At 39.6% G+C, this 27,852-nt stretch overlaps 4 protein-coding genes and 1 non-coding gene across 5 annotated transcripts; 4 read left to right on the top strand and 1 right to left on the bottom strand.

Moving 5' to 3' along the window:
- Nucleotides 1-73: 73 nt before the first annotated feature.
- Nucleotides 74-3,249, top strand: LOC126785005 (glutathione gamma-glutamylcysteinyltransferase 3-like). Its single transcript, XM_050510570.1, has 8 exons — nucleotides 74-271; nucleotides 361-517; nucleotides 601-839; nucleotides 938-1,101; nucleotides 1,475-1,526; nucleotides 1,921-2,148; nucleotides 2,268-2,780; nucleotides 2,983-3,249. The coding sequence occupies exons 1-8, from the start codon at nucleotides 197-199 to the stop codon at nucleotides 3,046-3,048; spliced, it is 1,494 nt and encodes a 497-aa protein (XP_050366527.1). The 5' UTR covers nucleotides 74-196; the 3' UTR covers nucleotides 3,049-3,249.
- On the top strand, nucleotides 1,216-1,286 carry TRNAG-GCC (transfer RNA glycine (anticodon GCC)). The gene has a single exon. It is a non-coding gene; the product is annotated as a tRNA-Gly (tRNA).
- A 3,091-nt stretch (nucleotides 3,250-6,340) lies between the features above and the next one.
- On the top strand, nucleotides 6,341-9,974 carry LOC126785002 (long-chain-alcohol oxidase FAO2-like). The gene is made up of 3 exons (XM_050510568.1): nucleotides 6,341-6,701; nucleotides 6,813-7,085; nucleotides 8,000-9,974. Exons 1-3 carry the CDS (start codon nucleotides 6,495-6,497, stop codon nucleotides 9,752-9,754), a joined length of 2,235 nt encoding a protein of 744 aa, XP_050366525.1. The 5' UTR covers nucleotides 6,341-6,494; the 3' UTR covers nucleotides 9,755-9,974.
- An 87-nt stretch (nucleotides 9,975-10,061) lies between these two features.
- On the bottom strand, nucleotides 10,062-14,248 carry LOC126785006 (succinate--CoA ligase [ADP-forming] subunit beta, mitochondrial). The gene is made up of 12 exons (XM_050510571.1): nucleotides 14,062-14,248; nucleotides 13,544-13,654; nucleotides 13,254-13,365; nucleotides 12,951-13,015; nucleotides 12,462-12,539; nucleotides 12,277-12,351; nucleotides 11,996-12,148; nucleotides 11,769-11,903; nucleotides 11,101-11,265; nucleotides 10,864-10,986; nucleotides 10,477-10,548; nucleotides 10,062-10,367 (listed from the first exon to the last, which is right to left on the bottom strand). The coding sequence occupies exons 1-12, from the start codon at nucleotides 14,161-14,163 to the stop codon at nucleotides 10,290-10,292; spliced, it is 1,269 nt and encodes a 422-aa protein (XP_050366528.1). The 5' UTR covers nucleotides 14,164-14,248; the 3' UTR covers nucleotides 10,062-10,289.
- A 9,307-nt stretch (nucleotides 14,249-23,555) lies between these two features.
- On the top strand, nucleotides 23,556-26,162 carry LOC126784108 (polygalacturonase-like). The gene is made up of 8 exons (XM_050509599.1): nucleotides 23,556-23,858; nucleotides 24,005-24,142; nucleotides 24,235-24,423; nucleotides 24,550-24,576; nucleotides 24,916-25,123; nucleotides 25,246-25,327; nucleotides 25,601-25,850; nucleotides 25,938-26,162. Exons 1-8 carry the CDS (start codon nucleotides 23,556-23,558, stop codon nucleotides 26,160-26,162), a joined length of 1,422 nt encoding a protein of 473 aa, XP_050365556.1.
- Nucleotides 26,163-27,852: the final 1,690 nt, after the last annotated feature.

Raw genomic sequence — 27,852 nt, 5'->3', positions numbered from 1 at the left:
GATTAGAAACACAATATGCTCCGCCGTGATCAGGCGGTGGTCCGCCGCTTGCTATTTGAATTCAAAAGGCTTGTGGGCCCCAATGAGCACTAAACATACCCGCCACAAATAAAAAAGAGAGGCGAAAAAGAAGAACAAATAAAGTTAAATTCTCAGGACTTCCTCACTCTCGTTTGACCCCCAAAACCACCAAAAAATGGCAGTGGCCGGTCTTTACCGGAGAGAACTCCCCTCCCCGCCCGCGATCGAGTTCGCTTCCCCGGAAGGCAAGGTGAAATTCCTGAAATACCCTTCCCCCTCAACCCCTGTATAAATCATTTAATTTGTTTTTTCTGACTAGAGATCAATCAAATACTGCAGAAACTGTTTGGTGAAGCTTTGGGAAATGGAACCATGGAAGGCTTCTTCAAGCTCATCTCCTACTACCAGACCCAATCCGAGCCGGCCTACTGCAGCCTGGCCACTCTCGCCGTGGTCCTCAACGCGCTCGCTATCGACCCCGGAAGGAAATGGAAAGGTGTGGTGATTTCAATTCAGTAATTCTAGTCTGTGTGTAGTTTTCCGATCTGAAATATTTAGGGATGCATGGTATTTGTGTAGGGCCGTGGAGGTGGTTTGACGACTCGATGCTCGATTGCTGTGAGCCTCTGTCCAAGATCCAAGCGCAAGGCATTACATTTGGGAAAGTGGCGTGCCTGGCGCATTGCAATGGAGCTGAGGTGGAAGCTTTCCGCACGCACGAGAGCTCGCTGGATGATTTTCGCAAGCGTGTGATTTCGTCTACTTCTTCTGAGGATTGCCATGTCATCGCTTCGTACCACAGAGGTGTCTTTAAGCAGGTTGTTTTGATGTGATCATGGTTTCCTTGTTTTATTGTTTTTTGCAATGTGTGAATGTGGTCGTGATAGGGATTGATCGAGGGTGAGTGGTTTTGCAGACTGGAAGCGGTCATTTTTCGCCGATTGGGGGATATCATGCTGCAAAAGATATGGTTCTCATTTTGGATGTTGCGAGGTTCAAGTATCCTCCCCATTGGGTTCCTCTTTCACTTCTTTGGGAGGCGATGGATACTGTTGATGGAGCTACTGGACACCGTCGGGGGTATATGTCTTCCTTTGATTCTAGTTATGACTCATTGTGTTGTAGCCTATTTTGAAATAAGAATTATCGAAATTATATAAATATATATATATATATAATTATATATAATGTAATGCGGATATGGTCGAATGGTAAAATTTCTCCTTGCCAAGGAGAAGATGCGGGTTCGATTCCCGCTATCCGCCCAGGATAATGGGTAAATAGATTGAATTCAATCTATTTATTTTTTTTAATAGTTAAAGCATTAAACTAAGTATATAAGTTTCAGTTCTCTTTAGAAATTTTAGTTGTGGACTCTTTCGTTTAGATTGTTAATGCTTCAGCTGCAAACCTTTAATTTTGAAGGTTTTTTTGTTTGTTTGTTTGTTTGTAGGTTCATGGTTATTTCAAGGCTGAACAGACCACCATCTATCCTATACACTGTGGTATGCCTCTGACTGGCTGGTGTGTCTTAAGTTACTTCATTCCTGAGCTACTTTTTGAATTCTTCAGGATTACTGTTGAATCATGTGAATAACTATTATTGTTTCATGAATTCCTGCATTCTGATGTTTTCTAATTACTTATCTATTCTTGTGATTGAACATGGACCAAACGATTGGAATAATTGACACTGAACTGTTTATCATTAAAACCCAGATTTCTTTGTTAGTCTATATGCATAGTAGAAGTATATCCATTGATCTTGTAGAAAAGTCGGCAGGCTTTTTTCCCCTACAGACATGTAAAGTGGGGTAGTCAATAATATCACAATTCGTTCTACTATTACGTTTCCACCATATAAAAATAAGATATGAATTGCAACTATTATCCCCCCAGAGTTGCAGACATGAAGGCTGGAACAATGTTGCAAAGTACTTAATAGAAGATGTGCCTCTACTTATGAAGTTGGATGAAATAAAAGATGTGCAGGAAGTAATCTCTGTTGTATTCAAATCACCACCTGCCGACTTGAGAGAGTTTGTCAAATGGGTGGCTGAGGTCCGGAGACAAGAGAATGGGCATTTGATCTTAAGCAACGAGGAGAAAGGAAGACTAGCCATTAAGGTTCACTGTGGTTTTCTCATACTTCCTGTCTCCATGCGTTTAATTCATTACTTATGATGAGAAAAGAAAAAAAATGATGGGGATATGTGTTATTAAATTTCTCTAATTTGTGATTTCAGGAAGAGGTATTGAAACAAGTAACAGAGACAGAACTCTACAGACATGTAACTAGATGGTTGGCTTCTGAAAGTTCACCTTGTAAAGAAACCACACCACCAGGTGCTAAAGATATGTTGCCTGCGATTGGTGCTGAGGTCCACTACCAAGGAGCAGAAATTTTGGGTGGGAATATTTGTTCATCAAATGGAACATGCTGTACACCAACTGATGTTAAACTCTTGAAGTCCAATGGTGATTATCCTGTAACGGTGGTGTCAGGAATTGTAACAACTGATGGCAATGAGCAAGGAGTTGATTTGCTGGTTCCATCTTGTAAAACAGATCCTAGTAGCTTGTGTTCTTTCGATAGAGGCAGCTGCATAGGGATGCATCCATCTACAGGTGATGTTCTCACTGTACTTCTGTTGGCGCTACCTCCACTCACATGGTCAGGTATTAAAGAAGCAACACTCCTGTCCGAAATTAATGGTCTTGTATCAACTGATTGTCTACCTGCTTTGCTTCAAGGGGAGGTAAATTCTCTCTCTCTTTCTCTATCACTCTTTTGTTTAATCAGGTTAGAACCAAATACTTGAATCTGCCCACCCCATCACACTACTATAGCAAGCAGTTATATGGTTATGGAGTTCTATGAAATACAAAATTTAAGACACACTTTTGTACGCTATGAAGACACATTCTTATGTAATGATATGTGCCATGTCCCCATTGCAGATTCTGTTCTTGCGACGACAAATTCACTTTCTCATGACCGATAATGGAGCAGGTTCTCGCTCATAACTGGACGTTTACCTCTTCTGCTTTTGTTCTTTAACATTTATCAACTAAGCATACCAGACAATGACAGTCTTGAAAGAATTGGTGAAAATTTTCAATGTATCATGCAACTGTAACATGATTAGGAGATTTACCTTTTAGTATGTATAAGTCGATTGTAAAAGAGACGTGGTGTAATTTTAAGTTTGTAACATTACCACTGAACCATTGTCATATTCCTCATAAGACTAGTCATATCATCATTATTCAGATCATCTTCAGCAAGTCTTTGTACACCCTACGGGATTCCACAATCAATTATTCAAGTTCAGTCTTCTCTTTTACTTTACATCCTTGAATTTGTAAGGGTTCACACGCACCTTAGTGGTTGCGCCGTTCGGCCCTGGAACATGTATCTGCACCTCTGGTCTAAGTATAAACCAGAATCCTTTTCAACCTGAGCCAGCATTGTGTTTGGATGATGTAAAACACCATGGCGGAAGAAACATCGCTGCCCATGGATTCTTCCCATCGAGGGTTTTGAGTACTGGGTATCTGAAACCGGCGTTCAAAGTGTACTGGAAATGGTGCATGGCCAACATGAGAAACAGACCACCACAAATGGGAATTGCCTTTAAGAACTCGAGTAAAGAAGAATACTATCGTGCAACAATCAAATGGTTTGATTGCAGCAATTAAATCAAATCAAACTCTACCAATTAATATAAATTATAAACTATTTCAAATTTCTTCTTTTGATTTATATTCAAGCCAAGTTAAGCCAAACCACCATCAAGTGGTGTAGTGGAATCAGTAAGGCCCTATCTCGGGTATCTTCGGACCTGGCAAACAGGTCGGGAGTTCGAATGCTGGGGGAAACAATGATACTACTATATCTGCAAAGGTGGCCAGGAGAGCGGCTAAAGGTATGTAGGAAAACCTATGTGGCCAATACGAATGTGCCAAAAAAATTGGCTTTAGAGGGTGTCAAAAAAAAAACCAAGCTGCTAAGCCAAACTCGAGCTTTTGATCAATAGATCGAGGATGTCATGGGGAGTTTTGCGAGATAGCTCGCTTTAACATGAAGGAAAGTGGAGGTTTCATAACTCAGGGAACGACACGTCGCCGGATGAATTGGAGACGATGACCTCTTTCCAACAAATGCATTACCATGAGTAAGCTTTGTTCCAACCACCAAAAATATGATTATTAGGTACATGATATTTGAGATCTGATTTGATGTGTCCGTGCGTGCATCAGTGCATGTATATTAAATAGGTATTGAGACCATGACTTGATTGAAATGAGTTGTTAGAAGAGTGGGACGTGAGGTCCCCCGTAGATTTAGATCACACAATGTGTCATTTCAATATCGAAAGACTTGTTAACTTGGGATTTGCAAACACACTAGGATAAGGAGCGAAAAAAATAATATATTCTCTCCGTCAAGTTCGGAGCGGACGAAAACCAAACCCTAGGGATTTCAAGACTGTCAAGTTTGAACTCTCCACCCGGTTGCATCATGGCTTCCAGGCCGGCTAAGTCTCCGGATTGAGGTGGCGGCAACACCCCGACGGTCGTCAATGAGCCTCATGCTCGAAGTGGCTTTTTGCCAAATGAATTTGTTTCACTTGTTTTCAAAAACTTGGGACATGCAATGGTCTCTCATCGTTTTGTTTTCATTTACATTCAACTGATTCAAGACATGCAAGATTAGTAAACCGGCCATTTCAAGTGGTCTAATGATTCTCAGCTAATTGAGATTCAAACTCAAAACTGTCAAAACATGATGCATAATTAGAGCATTTCACATGAGTGGAGTGATTAATGTACATAGGAAACCTTAAGAATACTCTAACTCGATAGAAAAGAAAAGACACACAATTTATCGGAAATGGTTACCGATAACAAAGAGTTAGCTGTGAAATATTTATTTACGTTGGATATGTTCTTTTTTAAAATATAATACTTTTCAAGAATTAACTAGCAGCACGCAGAGCGGGAATTATGAATTATTTAAAAACACACACCTACCCGAAGCATTGAATCCTAAACTGGTGATTCAGCTGGAGTTTCCGGATCTACAACTGCATATGATAGAGATCTCTCAATGTAATTAGAATATTGTCAACTATCAAAATTAATGAATCCCATACACTAGTTGGTAACGGTTCTTTGTCAGTGTCATGCACAGAAATCACACGTACATGTACTTCTAAGTTGTTATTATAACTTCTAGCTGTATAAACGTACAACAATAACGTCAGTGTCATATACCACTCGAGTAGTAACTTTGGATCACTTAATGTTTTGCCAAATCAAACAGAAGAGATTGGGAGGACGGGTGGAATAGGCAGTGCCATGTATTGTGTAGGAAGCATAAAGATCGATTTGAATCTCATTGGTACCACCATGGTAGGTGATTTGTGAAAATTGAAGATGAAACTGAGTGCTGTTGTTGAGCCAGTTTGTCATACATCAACTCAGAAAGCTAAATGGAAAGAAGCTATGGAGGGTAAGAAAGTAGGTTCAGCAATTTAGGGGGTGGGAGTACGATGAACCGGCAAATGAATCTTTTTGGTGAGAAAACCGGCAAATGAATAGATAGTTGGGGACCTTGGGGGAGAGCAGATCATAGCAAACTTGTATTCTATGACATGGAATCTTCTGCGCCAATCGTTTGAAAACGTATGAACTCCTTCACCAGAAAACTTGTATATGACGCAGTTCAACAGGAAATTTTGTTGATATATACATATACTGTAAAAATAACCATAGATTTAAGATTCATTTTCATAATTCGTGTCATACTCTTGTAGAAGGACTTTCACACTTTATTTCATCTAATGGCATGGTTGAATTCTTCACCTATATGAGGATTTAAACTGCCAATTTTTTTACTAAAGTTTATATCCAATTTTGGATAATAATTTGACAAGACTTTTTTCTATAATGTACATTTCATAACATGTGACTACTCCCCGTCAAGTGATACGCCAAATCAATCATGATCATGACGGTCTATTTGAATACCAAAGCAACCAATCTTGTTAATAAAATATACAAAATAGTTCCTGCTTTATCATGCAATGATGATACATCAGTGCTAAAATATGTCGAATCCGTGAAAACAAGGGCTTTTTATCGTGCTAGAATTTAGGGACTTTATGATATTGTTTATAATTTAAGAAAATAATGCCATATTTTTTATATGGTAAATTAGAAAACAATGAGTTAGCATACATGTGCCGTGCCAAGTTTTCTCTCTGTCCTCCTCGTAGTTGCAGTAGCCTGTCTTATATAACTCACTGCTGCCTTGTAATTCTCATTCACAGGTCAAAGCCAAGCTCACACCTGCTGGAACTACTCTTTTGACAACAGAGAACAACTGCTACTATATATACCTTCTTCTTCGATTTTCTCCTTTCATCTTCTATATTCTTCAGTGAAGCAGAGACATAGCTAGAGATATGGAGGGACGAGAGAACAGCCATCATCCTCTGTTGAGAGGTGTCAGGAGAAGTAGCAAGTTCAGCCATGGCTACACCTCAGCTCAAATCCAATCACTTGCTGCTATGTGTGAAGCTCTCATACCTCCTCTCTCACTGAACACAGATGACCAAGCCCTCCACTCCTTCTACAAAGCTTCTGGTTCTGAGCCTCCTATACCAGATGAGGTCAGTTTCATTTGTAATATATCCCTTACCCTACATGCAACTGCTCCAACTCTTTCACTTGTTTATTTCTTTATTCTCTTTGGGTTGGTAATGAACTAACATAACAAACAGGTAGCGGAATTGATAAGGAAGAGGGCTGCACCAGAAGCTGTAGGGGTGCTGTCCTTCTTCCTGAAGGTCTTATCCTACAGATTGGGGACTCTACTGGTTTGCGGATATCACTGCCTTGATAAGAAGCGGCCTTTCATCCACAACTTTGCTGAAATGCCTTTGGAGAAGAGAGAAGAAGCTCTGCAGAGATGGTCAAGGGAAAAGCGTCTGATACCTCTGAGACTCTTGTTTGTGGTGGTCAAGATCTTCTGCTTCTTCTGCTTCTTCTCCAGGGTAAGAGTAATGCACCTGATTCTAACCCCCACCATAAACATTAATCTTGTTTCTTTGTCTTTGCTGATAAATATCTATGTTATCGTGGTCACAAAATTTCAAACTTGATGGGGTTGATGATAAGGTGAGCAAAAGGACAATCTTGCCATGCTGTTTGATGCTGATGTTTTCCACTTTGATTGGTTTCAGTTTGCCATGCACTGTTAATATGTTAAAACTATGTGTGATTTACTTGAACTTAAAAGTTTCAATGTTTGAGACGTCATCTTGCTGAAAAAAATGTTGTATTAATTGGAGTTCATTGACGCCTTTTTCATTTCAAGTAAAGATTCAGAGTAAGTTACTTAGATAGTTGAGGGAAGGGGGGACCTGACCAATATTAGTTGCTTTGTCACTTCTAGGAATAAATGATAACCACTAAAATGATGAATGTTGAATTTAGTGTTTGGTACTTGAATGGGTTGTACACCTTCAAACATTATCATTGATGTTATCAATCACGTACGATCGTAGATGTTTTTATAAAAAAGATTTTGAAAAAAAAAATTACAAACAAAACCCTCTAACCCATCCTACTGAAAATATGTACGACCATGGATGTTATCATGTACGATTTATATAATATTTAGAGATTTCACTCTTTTCTTCAGAAAACTGTTTAAAACTTGATCGAGATATGTAAGCATGCATACAGATTACTTTTTTCCCAAGTCTTTTATTTAGGGCTTGTTTTCCACTAAATTGGTAGTTAAGAGATTAAGCTATATACGTTAGATGGTTGATCTAATTCGTTTGCATATTTATGTTTGATGTAGTAGTATGAGAAAAGGTAAGAAGTTAAACAGAATGTGATCCGTAGAGTTTAGCGTTGTTCCTTTCATTTCGAATTAAATTGAGGTGCCAATTGGTTGCAGATTGTTGAAGCTTCACAGAACCCGTCATGGAAAGCGATAGGGTACAACGTAAACAAGAGAGAAAAGGTGATCAAAACTCCCAAAGAGAGACCTCTTGAGAAGGGAATCATAGAAACCATGACTAAAACTGACTCAACTCTCGTTGAATCTCTCATCAAGAAAGGCATTGAAGTCGCGGAAGGAGCAGCTCATCCTAAGGTTCACAAGATCAAATGTGATATTGTAATTGTTGGTTCTGGTTGCGGTGGAGGAGTTGCAGCTGCAGTTCTAGCACAGTCGGGCCAAAAAGTAGTTGTCATTGAGAAGGGGAACTACTTTGTGCCCCAAGACTATTCTCTTCTAGAGGGTCCTTCCATGAATGAGCTATATGAATCTGGTGGAATCATGGCATCAAAAGATGGGAAGATGATGATATTGGCTGGCTCAACAGTTGGGGGAGGCTCTGCTGTCAATTGGTCTGCATGTATCAAAACCCCGAATTCTGTTCTCGAAGAGTGGTCCGTGGATCATAAGATTCCACTATTCGGTAGTCCTGATTATCAATCTGCAATGGATGCTGTGTGTAAGAGGATTGGTGTTATAGATAGTTGTACTGAGGAAAACATGCAGAATCAGATTTTGAGAAAAGGGTGTCAGAGACTTGGTTTGAAAGTTGATTCAGTCCCAAGAAACTCCTCAGCAGATCACTACTGTGGTTCTTGCAATTTCGGGTGTCCAACTGGAGATAAACAAGGGACTGATTCGACTTGGCTAGTTGATGCTGTGAAATGTGGTGCTGTGATTTTAACAAGTTGCAAAGCTGAGAGGTTCATAATGGAGAATGACTATCAAGGAAATACAAGCAGGAAGAGATGCCTTGGAGTGCAAGCGATATCTTTGTGCGAGAACATAACAAAGAAGCTCCAAATTGAGGCCAAGGTGACAATTTCAGCATGTGGTTCTCTCTTGACACCTCCTCTGATGATCTCCAGTGGACTCAAGAACCCAAACATTGGCAGAAACCTCCATCTTCACCCTGTTCTGCTAGCTTGGGGGTACTTCCCCGAAAATTCATCAGAATTTAATGGCAAAGCTTTTGAGGGTGGAATCATCACTTCAGTCCATAAGGTTGTCTCTGAGGACAACAGAAATGTGAGGGCCATTGTGGAAGCTCCGGCAATAGGACCTGCGTCATTTGCGACTTTAGCTCCATGGGTTTCGGGACTTGACATGAAGGACAGAATGGCCAAGTATGCAAGAACAGCTCACCTATTTGCATTGGTAAGGGATCAGGGTTCAGGAGAGGTCAGGGAGGAGAGCAGGATAGAGTACAGATTGGACGTATCGGACAAAGAAAACATACAAGCCGGTCTTAGGCAGGCTCTGAGAATCCTGATTGCTGCAGGGGCTGTTGAAGTGGGTACATACAGAAATGATGGGCAGAGAATTGTATGCGAGGGGACTAATAAGGAGGATCTGGAAGAGTTCTTGGACAGTGTAGTTGCGGTAGGAGGGCCAAGCACGAGAGGCGAGTACTGGACAATGTATTCTACTGCACATCAGATGGGGAGTTGTCGAATGGGAGCTACTGAGAAAGAAGGTGGGGTTGATGAGAAAGGTGAGAGCTGGGAGGCAAAAGGGTTGTTCGTGTGTGATGGAAGTGTGCTTCCAACTGCCATTGGTGTCAATCCCATGATAACTATTGAAGCCACAGCTTATTGCCTTTCCAAGAAGATTGCAGATTCATTGAAGAAAGAAAAGGCTAGGCTTGGTTAGTATCTCAACATACGTAACATAAGAAAATCTGTAGTCATGTAGTAGCGGTAGTAGGAAGTAAAATTATTGATTCGCGGTTAATAGAAAATTAGCAATGTATAAGGGGCATCTCTTCATAATCCCCTACCAAATGACCATACGCAATAATACTCAGAAATGTAAGATGAGACAACTACGGAACAGATATGGCATCCCAGAATGTAAAGCCTTTTTTTTTTAACGAGTGCAGAAATGTACTGCCTTGATAATGCAGAAATGAATAAAAATAAACCCAAAAGCAACAGAACAGGATGAATTTGGAAGAAAGGATGATAAAAGACTATCATTAGGAAAGCTGCATTATTGAATTTCGTTGACAACCGATATTGCCTCAAAATTACTGTTAAAGCAATTTCAATTTTGTTTGAACTATGCCGATTCAGATCCGTTTTATGTAATGTCATACATAAAACAAAAAGGGAGCACATCAGTGCCACCAACAAAAAAATCAGAATCACATTTGAATATACTGGTGAAGGGCGTAAAGAGATTTATCTCATTTAGATATGGCTTCAACAGCTTTCTTAGCAGCATCATCAAGATCTTCTGCTGTGATTAATGTCATCCCACTTTCCTGCACAGCCATTTTAGCATGCAATGAAGTTTGTCATATGCCTTGAGAATATATATTCATAGAGCTGGCATTTTTTCTGTAGAAGCTAATCAAATTTCAGACAAAATACCTTCAAAATTCTCTTCCCTTGGTCAACATTGGTACCCTCAAGACGGACAACCACTGGTACTTTTAGGTTGACCTTCAACAAGGATGAACAGAAGTTAGTGCTTGATGCTACAAACTTATTCAGAACGGTTCAAAGGTAGAAGATCCAATGAAGTAAAGTTTTGAGTTCAATTAAGATGAAAGTTTCTGTACTTTCTTGATCAGAGGAATTTCAAACAACTACAGATACCTGCCTAGATTCATCTTGTAGAGGCAACCTCACTTATTCAATGCCCTTGTAGACCAAATTTCACAACTGATAACTCTACTTTTGTTTGAATGAAACTCGTGAAAGAGCATAAACAAGCAGGAATAGATTACAACTTATAGCTGCATTGACAATTCTCACCTGTTTAGCTGCATTGACAATTCCACTTGCAATCACATCACATTTCATTATTCCACCGAAGATATTCACCAAAATGGCTTTAACCTTGTCATCTGAAGTCAAAATCTTAAATGCCTCAACAACCTGTTGCACGCATATAAAACATTTAAGAGAAAGGTAAATAAAGGATTTTACTAAACCACACAAACCCAAAGTTGCATGGGGCAGAGAGATCCAAAAAACACAGTACTATCATACCTGGCCTTCAGAAGCATTTCCACCTACATCTAGAAAATTGGCTGGAGTTCCCCCATGTAGTTTAATAATATCCATTGTAGACATAGCTAAACCAGCACCATTCACCATGCAACCGATTTCACCATCTAATCCAATATAGTTTAGATCTGCTTTAGCAGCAGCCACCTATCAGAAGATATAAACATTTTAAATTTACCACAGTATGTCTGGTTGTATATGCATCAGTACCATTCAGCTGCCTCTGGTAGCATTCTAATACATTGAGAACTACATATATTGTAGTCAATAGAAAAATTAAGAGAACTGCAATTGGGATTAATAATGAAGCCCAACATCATCGTTCCTAAATCCTAACAGTGGAGACAAGGGGTGCATATTAAAAAGTTTACCGAGGTTTGAAGAGGGCATAGTACTAACTAGCATAAACAATTGGAATTCATAAGATAAGATGTGTGTGCAAACAGTGCTCAGAACACAAATGTTCAACCAAATTAAGAATGCAAATGCATATAAGTCAAAGGTAATTGTAAATCCAACAAAGACAAGCAAAAAACAAAACACTTAAATACATGAAGGTCAGACAATGAAACGCAAAGGATGGTCACATTGATCCTCTTCAAACGGAAAGCATTCAAGGAAGACGTGTACAGAAAATAACATAGACATACCTCTCGAGGATCTTCCTGTGTAGGATCACGAAGAGCAAAAATTTCTTTCTGGCGAAAAGCAGCATTATCATCAAAGTTCATCTTCGCATCAGCAGCTACGAGCTGATTATCAGCAGTCTCTGCAAGTGGGTTGATCTGTCCAAAAATACAAAGATTAAGAGATTTCAGTTGATTTGAGATGACCTTGCATAACCAGCAACTACTGAAACCTAGAAGTTTAAACTCACTTCCAACAGTGTGCAGTCAGTCTCTCTGAATAGATTGTATAATTTCTTCACTTGTTCGATTGAATTATTTCTATCAGCCCCTTTGGGAGACAAACCATCAACAACCTTTGCAGCATCTTCATCTGTAATTCCTTTGAAAACATCAATAGGTACCTGTCAACAACAGAAGCAAGAGTTAGGTACAGATTAAAAGGAAAAATATATAATTAAAATATAAAAATAAAAATAGAAGCAGTTGCTATTTCATCGTATATTTGTTTAAGAAGAGACAAATTGACAACCTTTACTATTGAATCAGGAAATTTCTCAGCAAGATCCTCAATGCTCGTTCCTCCCTTTGCACAGGCAATTATAAGCTGGAAAGCAGGATAACCATCACACTCTGAATATCCTAACAAAGGATCCAGGAAAAGAACAGAGTACTTGCAGGAAACAAAAATATAATGAATTTGGTATGAGAACATACAGGACCAGCACTTTTGCGATCCAAAGTAATAGCAAAATACATCTCGTTGACAAGAGACAATTTTTCACACAGATAAACCTGCAAAAACAAATCACAATATTAGAGATTAAAGTTTGCAGTGGTGATGTATAACTTCAATAATGTACACAGCTGTTAGTGAGAAGAAACATCAATGATCCCCAACTTTTTAATTATAACAGTACATCAATATTTGAACTAATACCTCAAGTGAGGAAAAGAATATGTAGTTTCAAATTCAAATTACTCCATTACTATTTTAATATTAAATCGTTTGTCTAACTATTCATAACCACAAGTGCACAAATTTAGCAATAAACATATGCAAGTTATGTTGCTAGCAAGAAAATATGAGATTAAATATTGAGTTAAACAATCCCACAAAGCATGGTTTAAAAACAGAAAATTCAATATGCAAATAGCCTACGAGTTATTATACAAGCACAACAAGTAATACAGTGTAATGCCGACCTTGCTGACAATTTTTCCCTCAGCACCTGTTTGTTTCGTAACAAGTATCTGCCCAAGCATTTTCCCTGCAACATATACAAAAAAGTAAACAAGATCAATCATATATGTCATATCTAAACAAAGAGATTTGCACATGTTAATCGAGGTAACAGAGTTTAACTGGGATGAGTGCTAGACCGTCGACATTTGCATCCCGAAATAGTAATTAATGAAAGGCAAAACCAATTTAAGTGCCAAAGAAAACAAAGATAAGCCAGGAACTTTTGATTTCATTATAATATAATAGATGATAGCTTTAATTACCAGCAAGTTCTTCAACCTGGTCAGCTCTAACGATGTGAACACCGCCCTTGAGACCATTTTTAAATGTTCCCAGACCTCTTCCACCAGCCAAAACTTGGCTCTTAACAACCAACTGCACCAAAATCCAAGTTAGCATTGCCTCCATTTATCACTAATGTACTTCAAAAAACCAAAAAAGACTTCCACTGTTCTACCGAATCAAAGGCAAAGAAGTATGCAAGTTCTTTACTGAATTTAATAAGCAATCAAACTCAAATCCGAATACTTGAATGTGAGTTTCGAATGATTACCTCACTCTGATTGGGAAAAACACTCTCAATCACCTTCTTGACTTCATCAACACTACCGACAGCGACACCTTTGGGAACATTGACCCCATACTTGCTCATCAACTCCGCCCCCTGATTTCAACCACCACAAACTTATAATCATCCTCAAAACTCCAACAATCTCACACAATCCACATAATCCACAAGCCAAACTATAATAACCAAAATGCAACACAATTTTGTGACTCAATTTACAGTTTCCTTGTCCTAGAAGAAAAAAAAATTCGGAACAAATATTCTCACTGATCACTGCCCTAGTTAACTGTGCTTAACTAATCGAACAAAGCCTCCTCAAATTTCTACATGAGCGAAACAAATTACTAACAGAAACTGATGAATAAATCTAGAAATTGAAAACGAGCGGCGTCTCTATTCTCCGCAGATTATGGAAGACTGAAGCAGAATCAGATCGGCTAGGTATGAGTCAAACCGCAAGTGAATAAGAGAGAGAGAGAGAGAGAGAGAGAGAGAGAGGAGACCTGGTATTCATGGATGTTGAGGCGGCGGAGCTGCTGCTGCTGCCATTTGCCGGCGATGGAGAGAGAGCGAGAAGAGAGCTGCTTGAGTAGTCCTCTCACCATTGCTTAGGGAGCTGTGAAGACCTAGAAGAACGGCAAAGCACAGAGAGAGAGAGAGAGAGAGAGAGAGAGAGAGAGAGGAGAATTTAGAAGAGTCCTCTCACCATTGCTATATGGATCCCTAGCGTTTCTTTCCCTTTCTGTATATTTATCTTTTGAGCCCTGTATTTCTGGATTTTCGAGTACGGCACAATTTTGAGTGAAACCCTAAAATAATACCTAGACTTTTGTTAAATGTATTTTGGTACATATGAATTATTCAAAGTGTATACGAACTATTCTACCGTTATCAAATATCATACATCCGTTGAACTGATAGTGTGGACTGTATTTTAACATTTTTTTAGCTCCATCAACAATAGACCGAACATAAAAACCATGTTATCCACTTAATCAGGTCACTTTGACGCCTTGATTATGCCCACCGCCCACTTGGATTCTAATGAGCCATTACAATCTCTTTGTTGTCTTCTTTTTCTCTGCAACTGCTTTGTACCAAATTTTGTCGAAGAAAAGGGTACATACGTACAAAGATCACATCTTCAGTCAGTTCTTCTCTTCGCTAGCAATTGCACATTATTAGTGATCCAAATTCACAGTTCATACGTACAGAGATTACATCGTCGATACTATAAGGAGTAATTTTATGTAATTTTGTTTCATATGAAGAGCAGGGCCGGCCCTGGGGGAGGGCAGGCTGTGCACCCGCACTGAGCCCAGGGAAACCAATTAAAAGGCTTGGTGTAAAAGCGTTACTGCGTCAGAATCTGGAAAAATAGTTTTACTCTGCTTAGACTTTTCCTACAAATTATCGGTCCTTTTTTTTTCCGCGCTGGGCCTTGAATCTCACAAGACCGGCCATGATGAAGAGTAATATGTTCGTACTACTTTTTGTTTTTTACACAACATGTCCCTCTGTCTTTTTTAGAGGGTAAGACTATAGAAGATCTGTTCGTTCTTAACTTGGTGGTACCTCTTTTTAGAGGGTAAGACTATAAAAGATCTGTTCGTTCTTAACTTGGTGGTACCTCTTTTGGTTTTTTTTTTTTTTTTACAAATTTGGCCTGGGTTTATAATAGTAAAGATTGGTTTCCCCTTATCTCTCGTCCCCTTGGTTGCGTAGAGTGCATGTAGATAGAAGCAAGAGGTCAATCCGGAACTTCTGATCATGACATACAACATTACTGTGGGTTTGATATGGCTCAGGTAATTGGATATATAGTTTATTTGGCTGATTTGGTGAATTATCATAGCATTTTTATGGTGATTTGTATCGTATATGTTCAGGATTTAGGGTTTTATAGTCTATGTAGAGTTGTAGACTAATAAAGATATAATTTGTAAGATTCATGGAGAACTTTACACCATCATACCTGTCGGCGAGAATCCGGCGTAAATTACGGAGTAATTAGTATTAGATTAGGCTATATATTTATTGAATATGTGTATGAATTCATTAAGCAATAATCAATATAATTCCAGTTGGTATTAGAGTCTTCTTGCTCTGTTTTTTGTTTTTTTTTTCTGTTTTTTTCGGTCGGTCACCTTCTCGTGCTCACCGCTGCCCTCCGGCGCCTCTCGATATCGCCGTCGACCTTTCGCTGCTCCTCATCGGCGCTCATCGACCCGCAGTCGTCGCCCGCTCCGCACTCGGACCCAAAGTCGCTGCCCTCCGCGCTCCGTTCTTCCGGCTCTGTTACCAGTGCTCCCCCCCCCCCCGACACCGCTGCTCCTCACTAGCGCTCATTGGCCCGCAGTCGCCACCTGCTCCGCAGTCGACCCAACGTCGTTGTCCCTCCGCCGTTGTTGTTGCCCCCGACGTCGCCATCCTCTCCCTCTGCAGTCGCCGCTCGGACCCGAAGTCGTTGTCCGTTATTTTTTCTCGAGTCGGCCTCTCACCGCCCGACCCGGCCCAGCCCAACTTCGACCCGACCCAGCCCAGATTCGGCATGACCCGACCCGGTCAACCCGATCCGACCCAGTTCGGCTAGATTCAGTCAGTGCATACTCACTGTCAGTGCAAGTGCACCGAAGACAGATTGTTCTCCATTTTTTGTGTTTTTGCTGTCTAATCCCTGATTTTTTACATTGTTTATTTTTCAATGGGTTCTGGACACGAAGCGGAGGGTTCTCAGCTTCCTGATGTTCCGACCTTCGAAGTATCTGTCAAACGTTTTGACAGTGGTTCATTTGGGGGCGCCAAACTCAACAAAACCAATTTCTGTAAATGGAAACAACTTATGGCTGCTCATCTTCGAGGCATGCACAAGATGAGACATGTCACCGGCGTCACTAAGGCTCCTATTCGTGAGGATATTGTTTCTTACAATAAATGGGACGACGACGATGGTCTTGTCATGTCCGTCTTGTGAAAAGCTATGAATGATGAGATAGTTGATCTGGTGGAGGCATGTGCCACTGCGCAGGCAATATGGGAGGCACTGGCCGGCTTATATACTAATAACTCTGATTTCATACAGGTTCCTGAGTTAATGTGCATAGCTTTGGCAATACACCAGGATGGGCAACCGGTGGCGCAATATTTCACCAAACTAAAGAATATTTGGGCTGAGATTGATGTGAAACGTCCTTGCATGATCAAAAATCATGAGGATATTGTTTGGTACCAAAAGGAGAATGAGCTTGAACGAATTCACCATTTCCTGAAAGGTCTTGATGCAAAGCATACCAGTGCGAAAGGCGAATTGCTCCGAATGACCGAACCACCTAGCCTACTCACCGCTTTCACCTATATTCGAAAGGATGAGTCTCACCAGGAGAGTTTTCTTCAGGCACCGGCTGTCGTTTCCAGTCTTATTGTTCATGCTTGATCTCCGGCACCACCCATTCCGCAAGCAACTTCCACTCCCCTTCATCGACAAGGACCACTACCAGGCTTCGGGAGTCAGCCCCGCCATCCTTGTTCTTATTTCCATGATACTAACCATGCTCGTGTGACATGTTGGAAATTGTATCCACACCTTAGGCCTAAGAGGCCTAATTAAAAACAGCTCTTCAATTAGTTATGGAACCAGATATCTATGGTGTGGTTGGGCATGATCATCATACTGCTGGATGAGCACCTACAGCCTCCATCATTGGCCGTGGTCAAATTGGTATGGCTTTCAATATTTCTCACTCTGTTAGTTTTGATACATGGATTATTGATTCTGGTGCATCTGATCATATGACTTATGACAAATCTTGTTTTACTGTATTGTGCCCTCCACCCGTACCCTATGTTACTAATACTAATGGTGAGGCATTTCCCGTGTTAAGGACAAAAGGTATGTTCATATTACTCCCACCATAGAGCTTCACAATGTACTCTATGTACCTGCTTTATCTCATCATTTGATATCTGTTCCCCAATTGAACGATAACACTCAGTGTTCTGTGACCTTTTTTCCTATGTATGTGATATTTCAGGATCTTCTCACCGGAAGGGTAATTAGTCGGTGGTCTTTGAGGGGCCGGTTGTTTTATCTAGATCTGACATACACCAGGGAAAAACTAGGGGGACAGTCTCGGACCGCTTTACTCTCCACTTCTGACAAGCTAAGTGAAGTTTAGTTATGGCATCGTCGCTTAGGACATCCATCTTTTAGTGTTATGAAAAAATTCATGCCTATTTTGTTTATTAGTGTGGACGAGTCTTTTTTATGTTATGAGACATGTGTTTTTGGCAAAAGTCATCGATCTACTTTTTCCCCTAGTACTTCTACTAAAAGTTTTATTTCTTTTAAATTAATTCATTCTGATGTTTGGGGACCCTCTAAAGAGTCTACTGTGTCCGGAATGCGATATTTTGTGTCATTTATTGATGATTACACACGTTTTTCATGGATTGTTCTTCTTTAAAATAAAGATGAGGTTTTCCATCTTTTCGTGTATTCCATACCTTTGTCCAAACATAATATAATGCCACCATTCGAGTTCTTCGTTCTGATAATGGGGGGGGGATTATGTGAATCATGTCTTTCAAGAGTTCTTTAACACACACGGAATTGTTCATCAAACAGCGTGTCCTTACACACCTGAGCAAAATGTGGTTTCTGAAAGAAAAAATCGTCATTTACTTGAAATGGCTCGGTGTATTCTTTTTAGTGCTCATATGCCTAAATACCTTTGGGGTGATGTTGTCATTACTTCCGCCCACCTCATTAATCGTCTTCCATCTCGTGTCCTTCGGGGGAAAGTTCCCTATGAGGTGCTTGCATCTCATGTCTCATTACACTCTTTTCATAATCTTCCTGCCCGTGTTTTCGGTTGTGTTGTTTTTGTTCATCTTCCACAACATCAGCGTTCTAAGTTGGATGCCCGGGCAGTTAAATGTGTGTTTGTTGGGTACGGAGGACATCAGAAAGGGTACCGGTGCTATCATCCCCCTACCTGGAAGTATTATGTCACTATGGATGTTACCTTTTTTGAGGATATGAGTTATTTTCTCTCTTCTGATACTGCTCTTCAGGGGGAGAATTCATATTTTGAAGAGCTGTATCATGAAGAGGGGGAGACAAGTGAGTCAGTCGATATGGTAATAGGTTCTGTTGAGATTACCAATGTGTCAGCTACACAGGTACCACCGAATGTCGTCACTCCAGAGATTCAGGCACCAGAAGTTGACAACACAACTGCCCCTCATGTCTCCCGTACAACTGTTTATATACCTGACCAATGCTCTCTTGGTACAGAAGATCACTCATCTGAGGTTAGTCATTCTATTAGGGCTAATAGTAGACAATATGTTTTGCCAAATAGGTCTACTCGGGATCAACCAACAAAAAAATATGAACCTACCCTTCAGACTAAAGTCAAGTATCATGTGCCGAATTTTATATCTACCAAAAGATTATCTAAGTAATATGAGTCATTTGTGAATCAAATATATATTGTATGAGTACCTAACAAAGTGCAGGATGCATTGGGAGATCCAAAATGGAGGAAGAGATGGAAGCATTACAAAAGAACAATACTTGAGAGCTTGTACCTCCACCATATGGCAAGAAGGTTGTAGAATGTCGTTGGGTGTTTACAGTGAAGCATAATCCAGATGGGCCAGTAAGCCGGTATAAAGCACGCCTAGTAGCGAATGGGTTCACCCAGACATATGACATAGACTATGATGATACATTTGTACATGTTGCAAAAATAAACACTATCCGGGTATTGCTCTCTGTCGTTACTAACTTGAACTGGCCACTTAGGCAGTTTGATGTTAAGAATGCATTCCTTCATAGAGAACTAACAGATGAAGTATACATGGATCTTCCGCATGGATATGTGGCCGCTTCTCCAACTACCTTTGTATGCAGATTGAGAAAGTTTTTGTATGGTCTTAAACAGTCACCTCGTGCTTGGTTTGGAAGATTCTCACAATTCATGAGGAAAATTGGCTACAGACAGAGTAATTCAGATCACACGTTATTTCTCAAATATCAACAACAGAATGTAACAGCCCTAATTATATATGTTGATGATATGGTAGTAACTGAGAATGATACTGTTGAGGTGAATAGATTACATAAACAGCTTGCCACAAAGTTTGAGATGAATGACCTAGGTACACTTAAGTACTTCTTAGGCATTGAAGTAGCCTGGGGAAGTGAATGTATCTATTTGTGTCAGAGGAAGTACATTCTTGATCTAGTAACATAGACATGTATGTTGGACTGCACTCCCATTGATACTCCTATTGAGCATAACCATCGGTTAGCAAAGTACCCAGATCAAGTCCCTACTGAAAAATCTCATTATCAGAGGCTAGTTGGACGCCTAATTTATCTATCACATACCAGACAAGATGTTCGTATGCATTAAGTGTAGTGAGTCAGTTCATGCATAATCCCAGTAAGGACCACATGGATGTTGTTGTAAGGATTTTGAGACACTTAAAGTCAGTTCCTGGGAGAGGAGTAATGTTCTCTAATCACAATAATATCCTTGAAATTTGTGGCTTCACAGATGCAGACTGGATTGGAAATATTACAAATCGGAGATCTACATCAGGTTACTTTACCTTTGTTGGTGGTAATCTTGTTACATGGAAGAGTAAGAAACAAAAGGTGGTAGCACGATCTAGTGCTGAAGTAGAATACAGAGGTATGGCTCAGGGAGTGTGCGAATTGTTATGACTTAAAAATTTGCTACAAGATTTGGGTATTAAGCCGAAATGTGCTATGCAGCTGTACTGTGACAACAAGACAACCATTGATATTTCACATAATCATGTGCAACATGATCGTCCAAAACATGTGGAGGTTGATCGTCACTTTATAAAAGAGAAGCTAGACGCGAAGATCATTAGTTTTCCTTTTGTTTCTACAGAAGAGCAACTTGCCGATATGCTCACAAAATGAGTGTCTAAAATGACATTTTATGATTCACTTAGCAAGTTGGGCATGGTTGATATGTATGCACCAACTTGAGGGAGAGTGTCGGCGTGAATCTGGCGTAAATCAGGGCCGTGAATCACAGAGTAATTAGTGTTAGATTAGGCTATATATTTATTGAATCTGTGTATGAATTCATTAAGCTATAATCAATATAATTCCAATATACCATGGTTGGTGACTATGAATTACAAAACCTTTGTAAGTTATTCGTCTGTTTCAGGTTGCTGGTGTAGTTGAGATTCAAGATCGACGCTCATGCATATCTGCAGCTATGTGTTGTACAACGCTAGATATCCCAACAAAGATTCTTGCTTCTGCCTTATCTACATTGCAACTTATTAAGGTAAAATCTTCTCATGGTGCTAGCTAGAGATTTTCAAACTCAGGGTGACAGGCTCATGTACTCACACCCCGTTGTTATGCACATTCAGATAGCTAGGGCATGGCGAAGACAACAAGGTCATCATCAAGATTGATGAACACCAGCATTGGTGATCTGCCGGAGGATGTATTGGTTGAAATCCTTGGCCGACTTCTTCGCTATAAATACATTGCTCGATGCAAGTGTGTGTCCAAGCGTTAGCGTACTGTCATGTCTCATCCTTCTTTCATTCGCCGGTTTCTGTGCTTCCAAAGTGATGGTAAGCAAACATTCATGACCCGTACTTTGATAAGCCGCACTGGTGAGAAATTCCTTGGTAGGATGTCCCCGTCGTTTAAGCCGTTAACTCCTTTGTTCAGAAGACTCATGAATTTTCACCATTTGAAAGAAGAGGCGATAGTGGTAGGTTCGTATAACGACTTAGTTTTGTGCTGTGCGAGCCGGTGTTATCAGCGTGATTACTACATCTGCAATCCACACACATTGGAATGGGTTTCTCTTCCTCCCCCTCCTTAAGTCACTGAGTTAACAGGAGCAGGATTTTCTGTGACCTTCCCTAATATAAGTGTAATAAAAAAAAATCTGGGAGGACGTGACATCCACATTAATGCTGAGTATAGGCGCAGGGTCGTAAAAATTAATTTTCATCGTGAATCAGAGATGTTTATGCCTCCGTGTGAATTCAAAGTGCAGATTTTCTCTCCTGAGATAGGCGTATGGAGAGAGTCAACTGTCTCATCTCCATCGAGGTTTGAATCGTATCATGTCAATCACAGGGTTAGTTTTGCTCACAATGGAATGCTGTATTGGGTGAGTAACAGAGGCGACTTCCTTATTGGATTGGACCCATTCATGATGCATAATAGGAGTAGCGTGATCGTATCTAGTACTAGCAGCAGTATGGATGATGGTCATGATAGTGATCGCTATGAACTTTTTTTCACTCAAATGCATGTATTAGATGGTTTTACACCTGTATTCTTGGGTTTGGCTGCTGTGCAGCGTTGCATACCATACATACCGAATCGGACGTGGATAGAAGGTGTCTTGAAATGCACGTGGGGTATATGGAATGTATGGACGGTGGATTAGGGCCGCTACACGCATAGTTGCAGCATATAATTTTCATGTATTCTTGGGTGTTTATGAAGGGTGTCTGCAAATAGGTGGCTATAAATATGGCTACCATGTTGTTCGGGCTTGGGAGGTGAATAATGAATACCATAGTGGAACAGGAAAAGTATAGTTAGGATCAAAGGAAGAGGGTTTATTCACTGCCCTGGGAATTGAGTCCAGATCGGGGTTACATTGTGGATCTTTTGGGTTTTTACCCCAATAATGAGGGTACTGAAAATGAATTATACCTTTATCTCTTTGTAGTTCATTGTGATGATTTGTATGGAGACATTTTCATGTGCAACATTTGTACGGGAAAGTTTTCGAAGATATATGAAAATCATCCTTTGGTTGACTGCTACTTCGCAGTTGCATTACCCTGGTGGCCGTCACCAGTCCCTAGGCTACCCAGAACGTGAAGGAAATCCTCTTATTCTTGCGAGGCTGGATTGAACTTAAGAGGATTGATTTACGATGGAATGCGTGTATGTTTGTATGTTAGTTATTCGTCTTTCATTTGCAAAGAAAATAATGGACTGTAAACTAAGTTTGTCTCTGGTGATATTCCATAAGGTATGTGAAATTGAACTTTCTTCATGAAATTGCACCCCTATCAGTATTGAAACAGCAATGTTTCATGTATCAAACCACATGCATCTACATGTCATTAGTTTTATGCATTATTTTGGAGTTTGCAGAAGCAGGATCGATATGCTGGTGATGATGATGATAATGTAGGCATAGTAGGATTAGTAGCTAGAATGAACATTGTTCACTTAATCACCAGGTCTAACCATTTCTCAATAATATTTGATCTGTTGCCAATCTTATTCATTGAGAAACGAATAGAATATAGAATATGTGCTCTAAACGAAAAGGTCTCCTGTTGTATATACCTCAGAGTCAACAAATCTAATTTCTGGTACTCCAACTTCAATCCAATGTTAAACAATAGGTGCAATCCAACATTTCCGTTCTTGGCTGCATTGAGATGGATTATAACATAGCAGCTGCAATGTTCACCATATTCACACATATAAAGCCGGACATAAAGATAGAACTATGACACTATGTATCTCACACAGTCACAACGGCAATGTGCCCCCACATACATGTATAGCTATAAGAATCCATATTACCTTGCAACCACATAGGTACCGTATGTGTATGCGTATCGTTTTCCTTGACAATTACATACATGGGTATGTACTATGCATGATAAGGAGGTAAAATACCTAATTCGTCTGTATGGTGGTTATGATAAATGAACTTAATTCTTTCAGAAAAAAATAACGAAACTAATTATCTCAAACAGGTAATGATCTACTAATTATATAACAGTCATGCCAATCCTTCTCTCCCTCTCCGTTTATACATACCATGATACTAATAATCACCCTCCCCAATCATCACTGCTAATTAGTTCATCGACTCCCATATAGCCTTTTGGATTCTAAACTATTGTTTTAATTATACCTTAGATACGAAATATAAAAGGGAAAATGGCTCCAGAAAGACAATTAATACTCTCATTCTGTATTTTGATTTTCCTCTTCTGTATTACTATCGCTTCATGCTATGGTACTTTGCTAGAGAACAAAGCAAACACTAAGCGGTTCTCTCCTAAGAGGCTCGCCCTTCACAGTTTGGGTAGCACAACGCAATCCAATCCACAGATCCGCCAATTCGCGCACGGTCCTAGGTTTCACTTTCACAGAGTGAGTGGCTCAGGACAGTCGACACCAGCTCCGATTAGCGTTGAAAGGTTTGGAGCTAAAGGGATTGATCATACAGATGACACGGAGGTACATGTAGTATTACATCAATCAATTAGTCATGCACATAATAGACATGTACACATGCATCTGAATAAGAATACGTACTATATGTGATAGAACTTATATGAACATCAAATTCTGTAAGTTCTTTGTTTCTGTAACTATATTTTCAGGCATTTGAGAAGGCGTGGGCGGAAGCCTGTTCCTCCAATGGAACGGTGGTTCTTCTGGTGCCGCATCACAAGAGGTATTTCGTTAAGCCACTTACATTCTCGGGCGCGAAATGCAAATCCCGTCATCTTACAATGCAGGTTGTAGACTCAGAACTGTACGTACGTAAGAAACAAATTAAAAGATGTTAATCTAGTTTCTTACAAGTTATTAAAGGAAAATGAAATTTCAGATCCATGGAACGATATTGGCATTTGAGGATCTGGAAACCTACCGATTTCCAAATAATAGTAAGGTGCAGAACTGGCTTACCTTTGAGAGCGTTGAGAGCTTGGTGGTTGAAGGTCCAGGAACCATCAACGGCAACGGAGACAAATGGTGGCAAAGTTCATGCAAACAAAACAATATAACTCAGACGCGGGTGGTATGCCCGTATAGTATATACTTCCGATCCAATATTTTGACCAAATTTGACATTGAAAATCTCAATACCTAAAATTTTATGTTATATACTTCTTTCTGAGTTATCTTTTACAATTATATGCAGCCAAATTGCAGTAACGACGCACCAACCGTAAGTGTCTTCATTTTCTTATGAACTCTCAAGGTAGGCAAACTATGAGTAAAGTTATTATAAACAAAGCATTAGAGGTAAGATTTACTAAATCATCTGGAGTCAGATCTCAGAAAAGTGAGGCATAGAATAAGAGAACCACACACACTAATTAATTGGGATGATATTTTGTATCGACATATTGGATATGTGTATGTGGAATCTGTACGTACGTTCATCGCTCCCGCATGACAAATTGTAGGTCTGTTGTTTTAAATATATAGTAGTAAAAGTAGGGATTTACCCTTGATTCAATAACATTGTACATTAAAAAATTACGAGTGCATTGGTTGAATGCAGGCTTTAACCTTCAAGAAGTGCAATAACTTGACGGTGAGTAATCTGAATCTCGAAAAGGCACAGCAAATGCATGTTTCGTTCGAAAATTGCACGAACGTTAAAGCTTCAGGTCTTTCAATAAATACACCAGAGGCTAGTCCCAACACTGATGGAATTCACGTTACGAAAACCAACAACATCCACATTTCTGACTGTCGTATAAGCACAGGTATATATACATATATGTTATCATATAAAGAAACCAGATACAGTATACTGTGTATACGTTTGTATATATATCTAATTAATCTTATTCCATACTATCATCTTTTCTTATTGTGTTGTACGTAGGTGATGATTGTATATCCATTACAGGAGGTTCCCGGGATGTTCGAGCCACAAGCATAACTTGCGGACCAGGCCATGGAATCAGGTTTGCAACGCCTTTGATATCATAATTATACTTGAAAATAAGCCCAATTTCTCAGCTGTGTGGTTTTTTTTTTTCTGATGAACCTAAAACTTTTAGTAAAAATTGCTGGCACCAAGAAAGTTACTGCAGTTTACAACGTAGCTCGACAGCGTATTTGTTAATTGTTCTGTAGTTTTGTTCGCAGGACTAATTTTCTCCGAAATTCTCACTGCAAAAAAGTATTGTACTAATCCTTATAAATCATTAGTTATATTTGATCAATTTCACTATCAGCATTGGTAGCTTGGGAAAAGGCGGCTCAGAAGACCATGTTTCCGACGTAACAGTTGATGGAGCTAAGCTTTCTGGAACCATGTATGGAGTGAGGATCAAGACGTGGCCGGGAGGATCAGGGTTTGCAAACAGAATCATATTTCAGAACATACAAATGAATAATGTGACCAACCCCATTATTATCGACCAAAACTACTGCGACACCAAAATCAAAGTCACAAACGGAGAATGCGAACCGCCACCACTGCAGGTACTAAGTGCTTCATTGATGAACGAATACACTAACCCCATTATCCACTAAGCGATTGATATTGGCTAACATACATTGTCATTGCAGAAAAATACAGCAGTTAAGGTGCGTAATGTTATATACCGGAACATAACGGGGACAGTTTCCAAAGGCAGCGAAGCCATCGTATTCAATTGCAGCAGCATTGCTGATGCATGTGAGAATATTGATCTGAATGATATTAGACTCGAGAAAGGAGGAGCTGCTGTGTGCAGCAACGTCAAACCGACTTACAGCGGAGTTGATTTGCCTCTCAATCGATGCCTTAACTAATAAAGATTAGCTAGATCGGAACTGCATTAATTTCATTATATACCTAACTGTTGCCTGTTGGCTTACCGTGGAATTTGATTTATGTACCAAAAACGCATTGCAGTGATTGAAGTTCTAAAATCTTGTATATAACTAAATATAGCAAACTCCACCTTAGAATGATCAAACTTTTGGAATTTATTTTTATATATAATGTCATGCATGTTTTGGATATTAAGTCGATCCCATATATATGATCGTGTGTGCAATTTATTGATTCTAGCTATATAAAGAGAGGGGTAGCTAACTGGGGGCCGGGGTGCAATTACGTGGAGGCCGGGGGGCAATTGTGGGCACACAAGCAAGCGTTGAAAGGGGGCTCAGATTTGCAGTAGCCACGGCCTTGAGGAAACTTCTGGGAGCAGTCTCGCTTGCATGCTTCAATAGTTGTACAGTCCCAAGATGTTATGCACCGAAAAGGCTCCCCAGCCTCCCCTGTATACGGATCGTCATCGTCATCTTCACAAACCACCACTCCATTTTTATGAACTGCAAGCATGAGTAACAGAACAATAGTCGTAAGCATATCAATCTGAATAGAACCAATGCAACCTAGCTACAATATATAATGGAACTACTATATATCTTAATCAAGTTCGAAAATTCAAATATGGCATGGACCTGATGCGAGGAGAAGAATAGTGATGATGAGGAAGATCAAGGAAGAGGTGGAATGAAGGTTTGTGATCATTTTTTCACAACAATATACTTCTTCAAGCCACTCAGGTATTTGGATGCCATATATTCTTGTCTAGGTTTAAGATTATATACAGTACGTGTAGGCTTGTAATTTCTCGTGGAGTGCATGTGTCCTGTATGATTGAGCAGTTCCACACGTATTAACTACCTCCATTTAATCTTAATTGGTCATTTGTTGTGTATTGTCATAGATAGACTTCGAGATAATTAATTTCTAGCGCATGCAACTGCCCGGTCATTCAAGCGTGCTAATTGCTATTAGCCTCTGAATATGCTTATAATGGCACCAAATTAGAGGAATTAAGAAATTGATCAACTAGCACAACCGATCAGTAAATAACAAATTGAGCACGTACATTAACTAGTGCTGATGTGACCAGTGTTTTAAAACGCTAAGGCGTACCTCAAGGCGTTTTTCCGAGAGTATAGAGCCTTAAGGCGTAAAGCGTAAAAGGCGTAAGCCTTGCGATATAAAAATAATAAATAAACTTATTTAAGTGTAACTATTATTCTTATACATATTACTTGAAGAATAGCTTATAAAACACAAAAATTGTCATGCATACATATATTAAGTAAAGTAGCAAAAGTCTAGAACCATACAATTCAAAAAGTTTACCAACATAACTTGATCTACTGTAAGCCCCGAAATTATTGACGAGCTAAGTTGAGATCGTATGGTGATTATTTTACAATCTCGGTGATTAGATCAGTAAATGCTCGAAAATATTATTTGTGAGTTTCGATTAAGTGAATCTGTTGATCGAAGAGCATGATATTAAAGTATACGTTACGACGAGAACGTAGAAATTTTCGGAGAATTTTTTGGGTTCCAAAGTTAATATAATAAGGTTTGGAAATATAAGGAATGTATTTGGAAAATGGGAATTAGTTACGGTGCGATCTTAGCCGTAGAAATTGATCAATTAAATTCTAGCCATTGGATCAATAA

Source organism: Argentina anserina, chromosome 2 (assembly GCF_933775445.1).
Source record: "Argentina anserina chromosome 2, drPotAnse1.1, whole genome shotgun sequence".
In the NCBI taxonomy this organism is placed as follows: domain Eukaryota; kingdom Viridiplantae; phylum Streptophyta; class Magnoliopsida; order Rosales; family Rosaceae; genus Argentina; species Argentina anserina.
The sequence above is the reverse complement of the archived record's forward strand: the minus strand, read 5'-3'. Positions and strand labels throughout refer to the sequence as shown.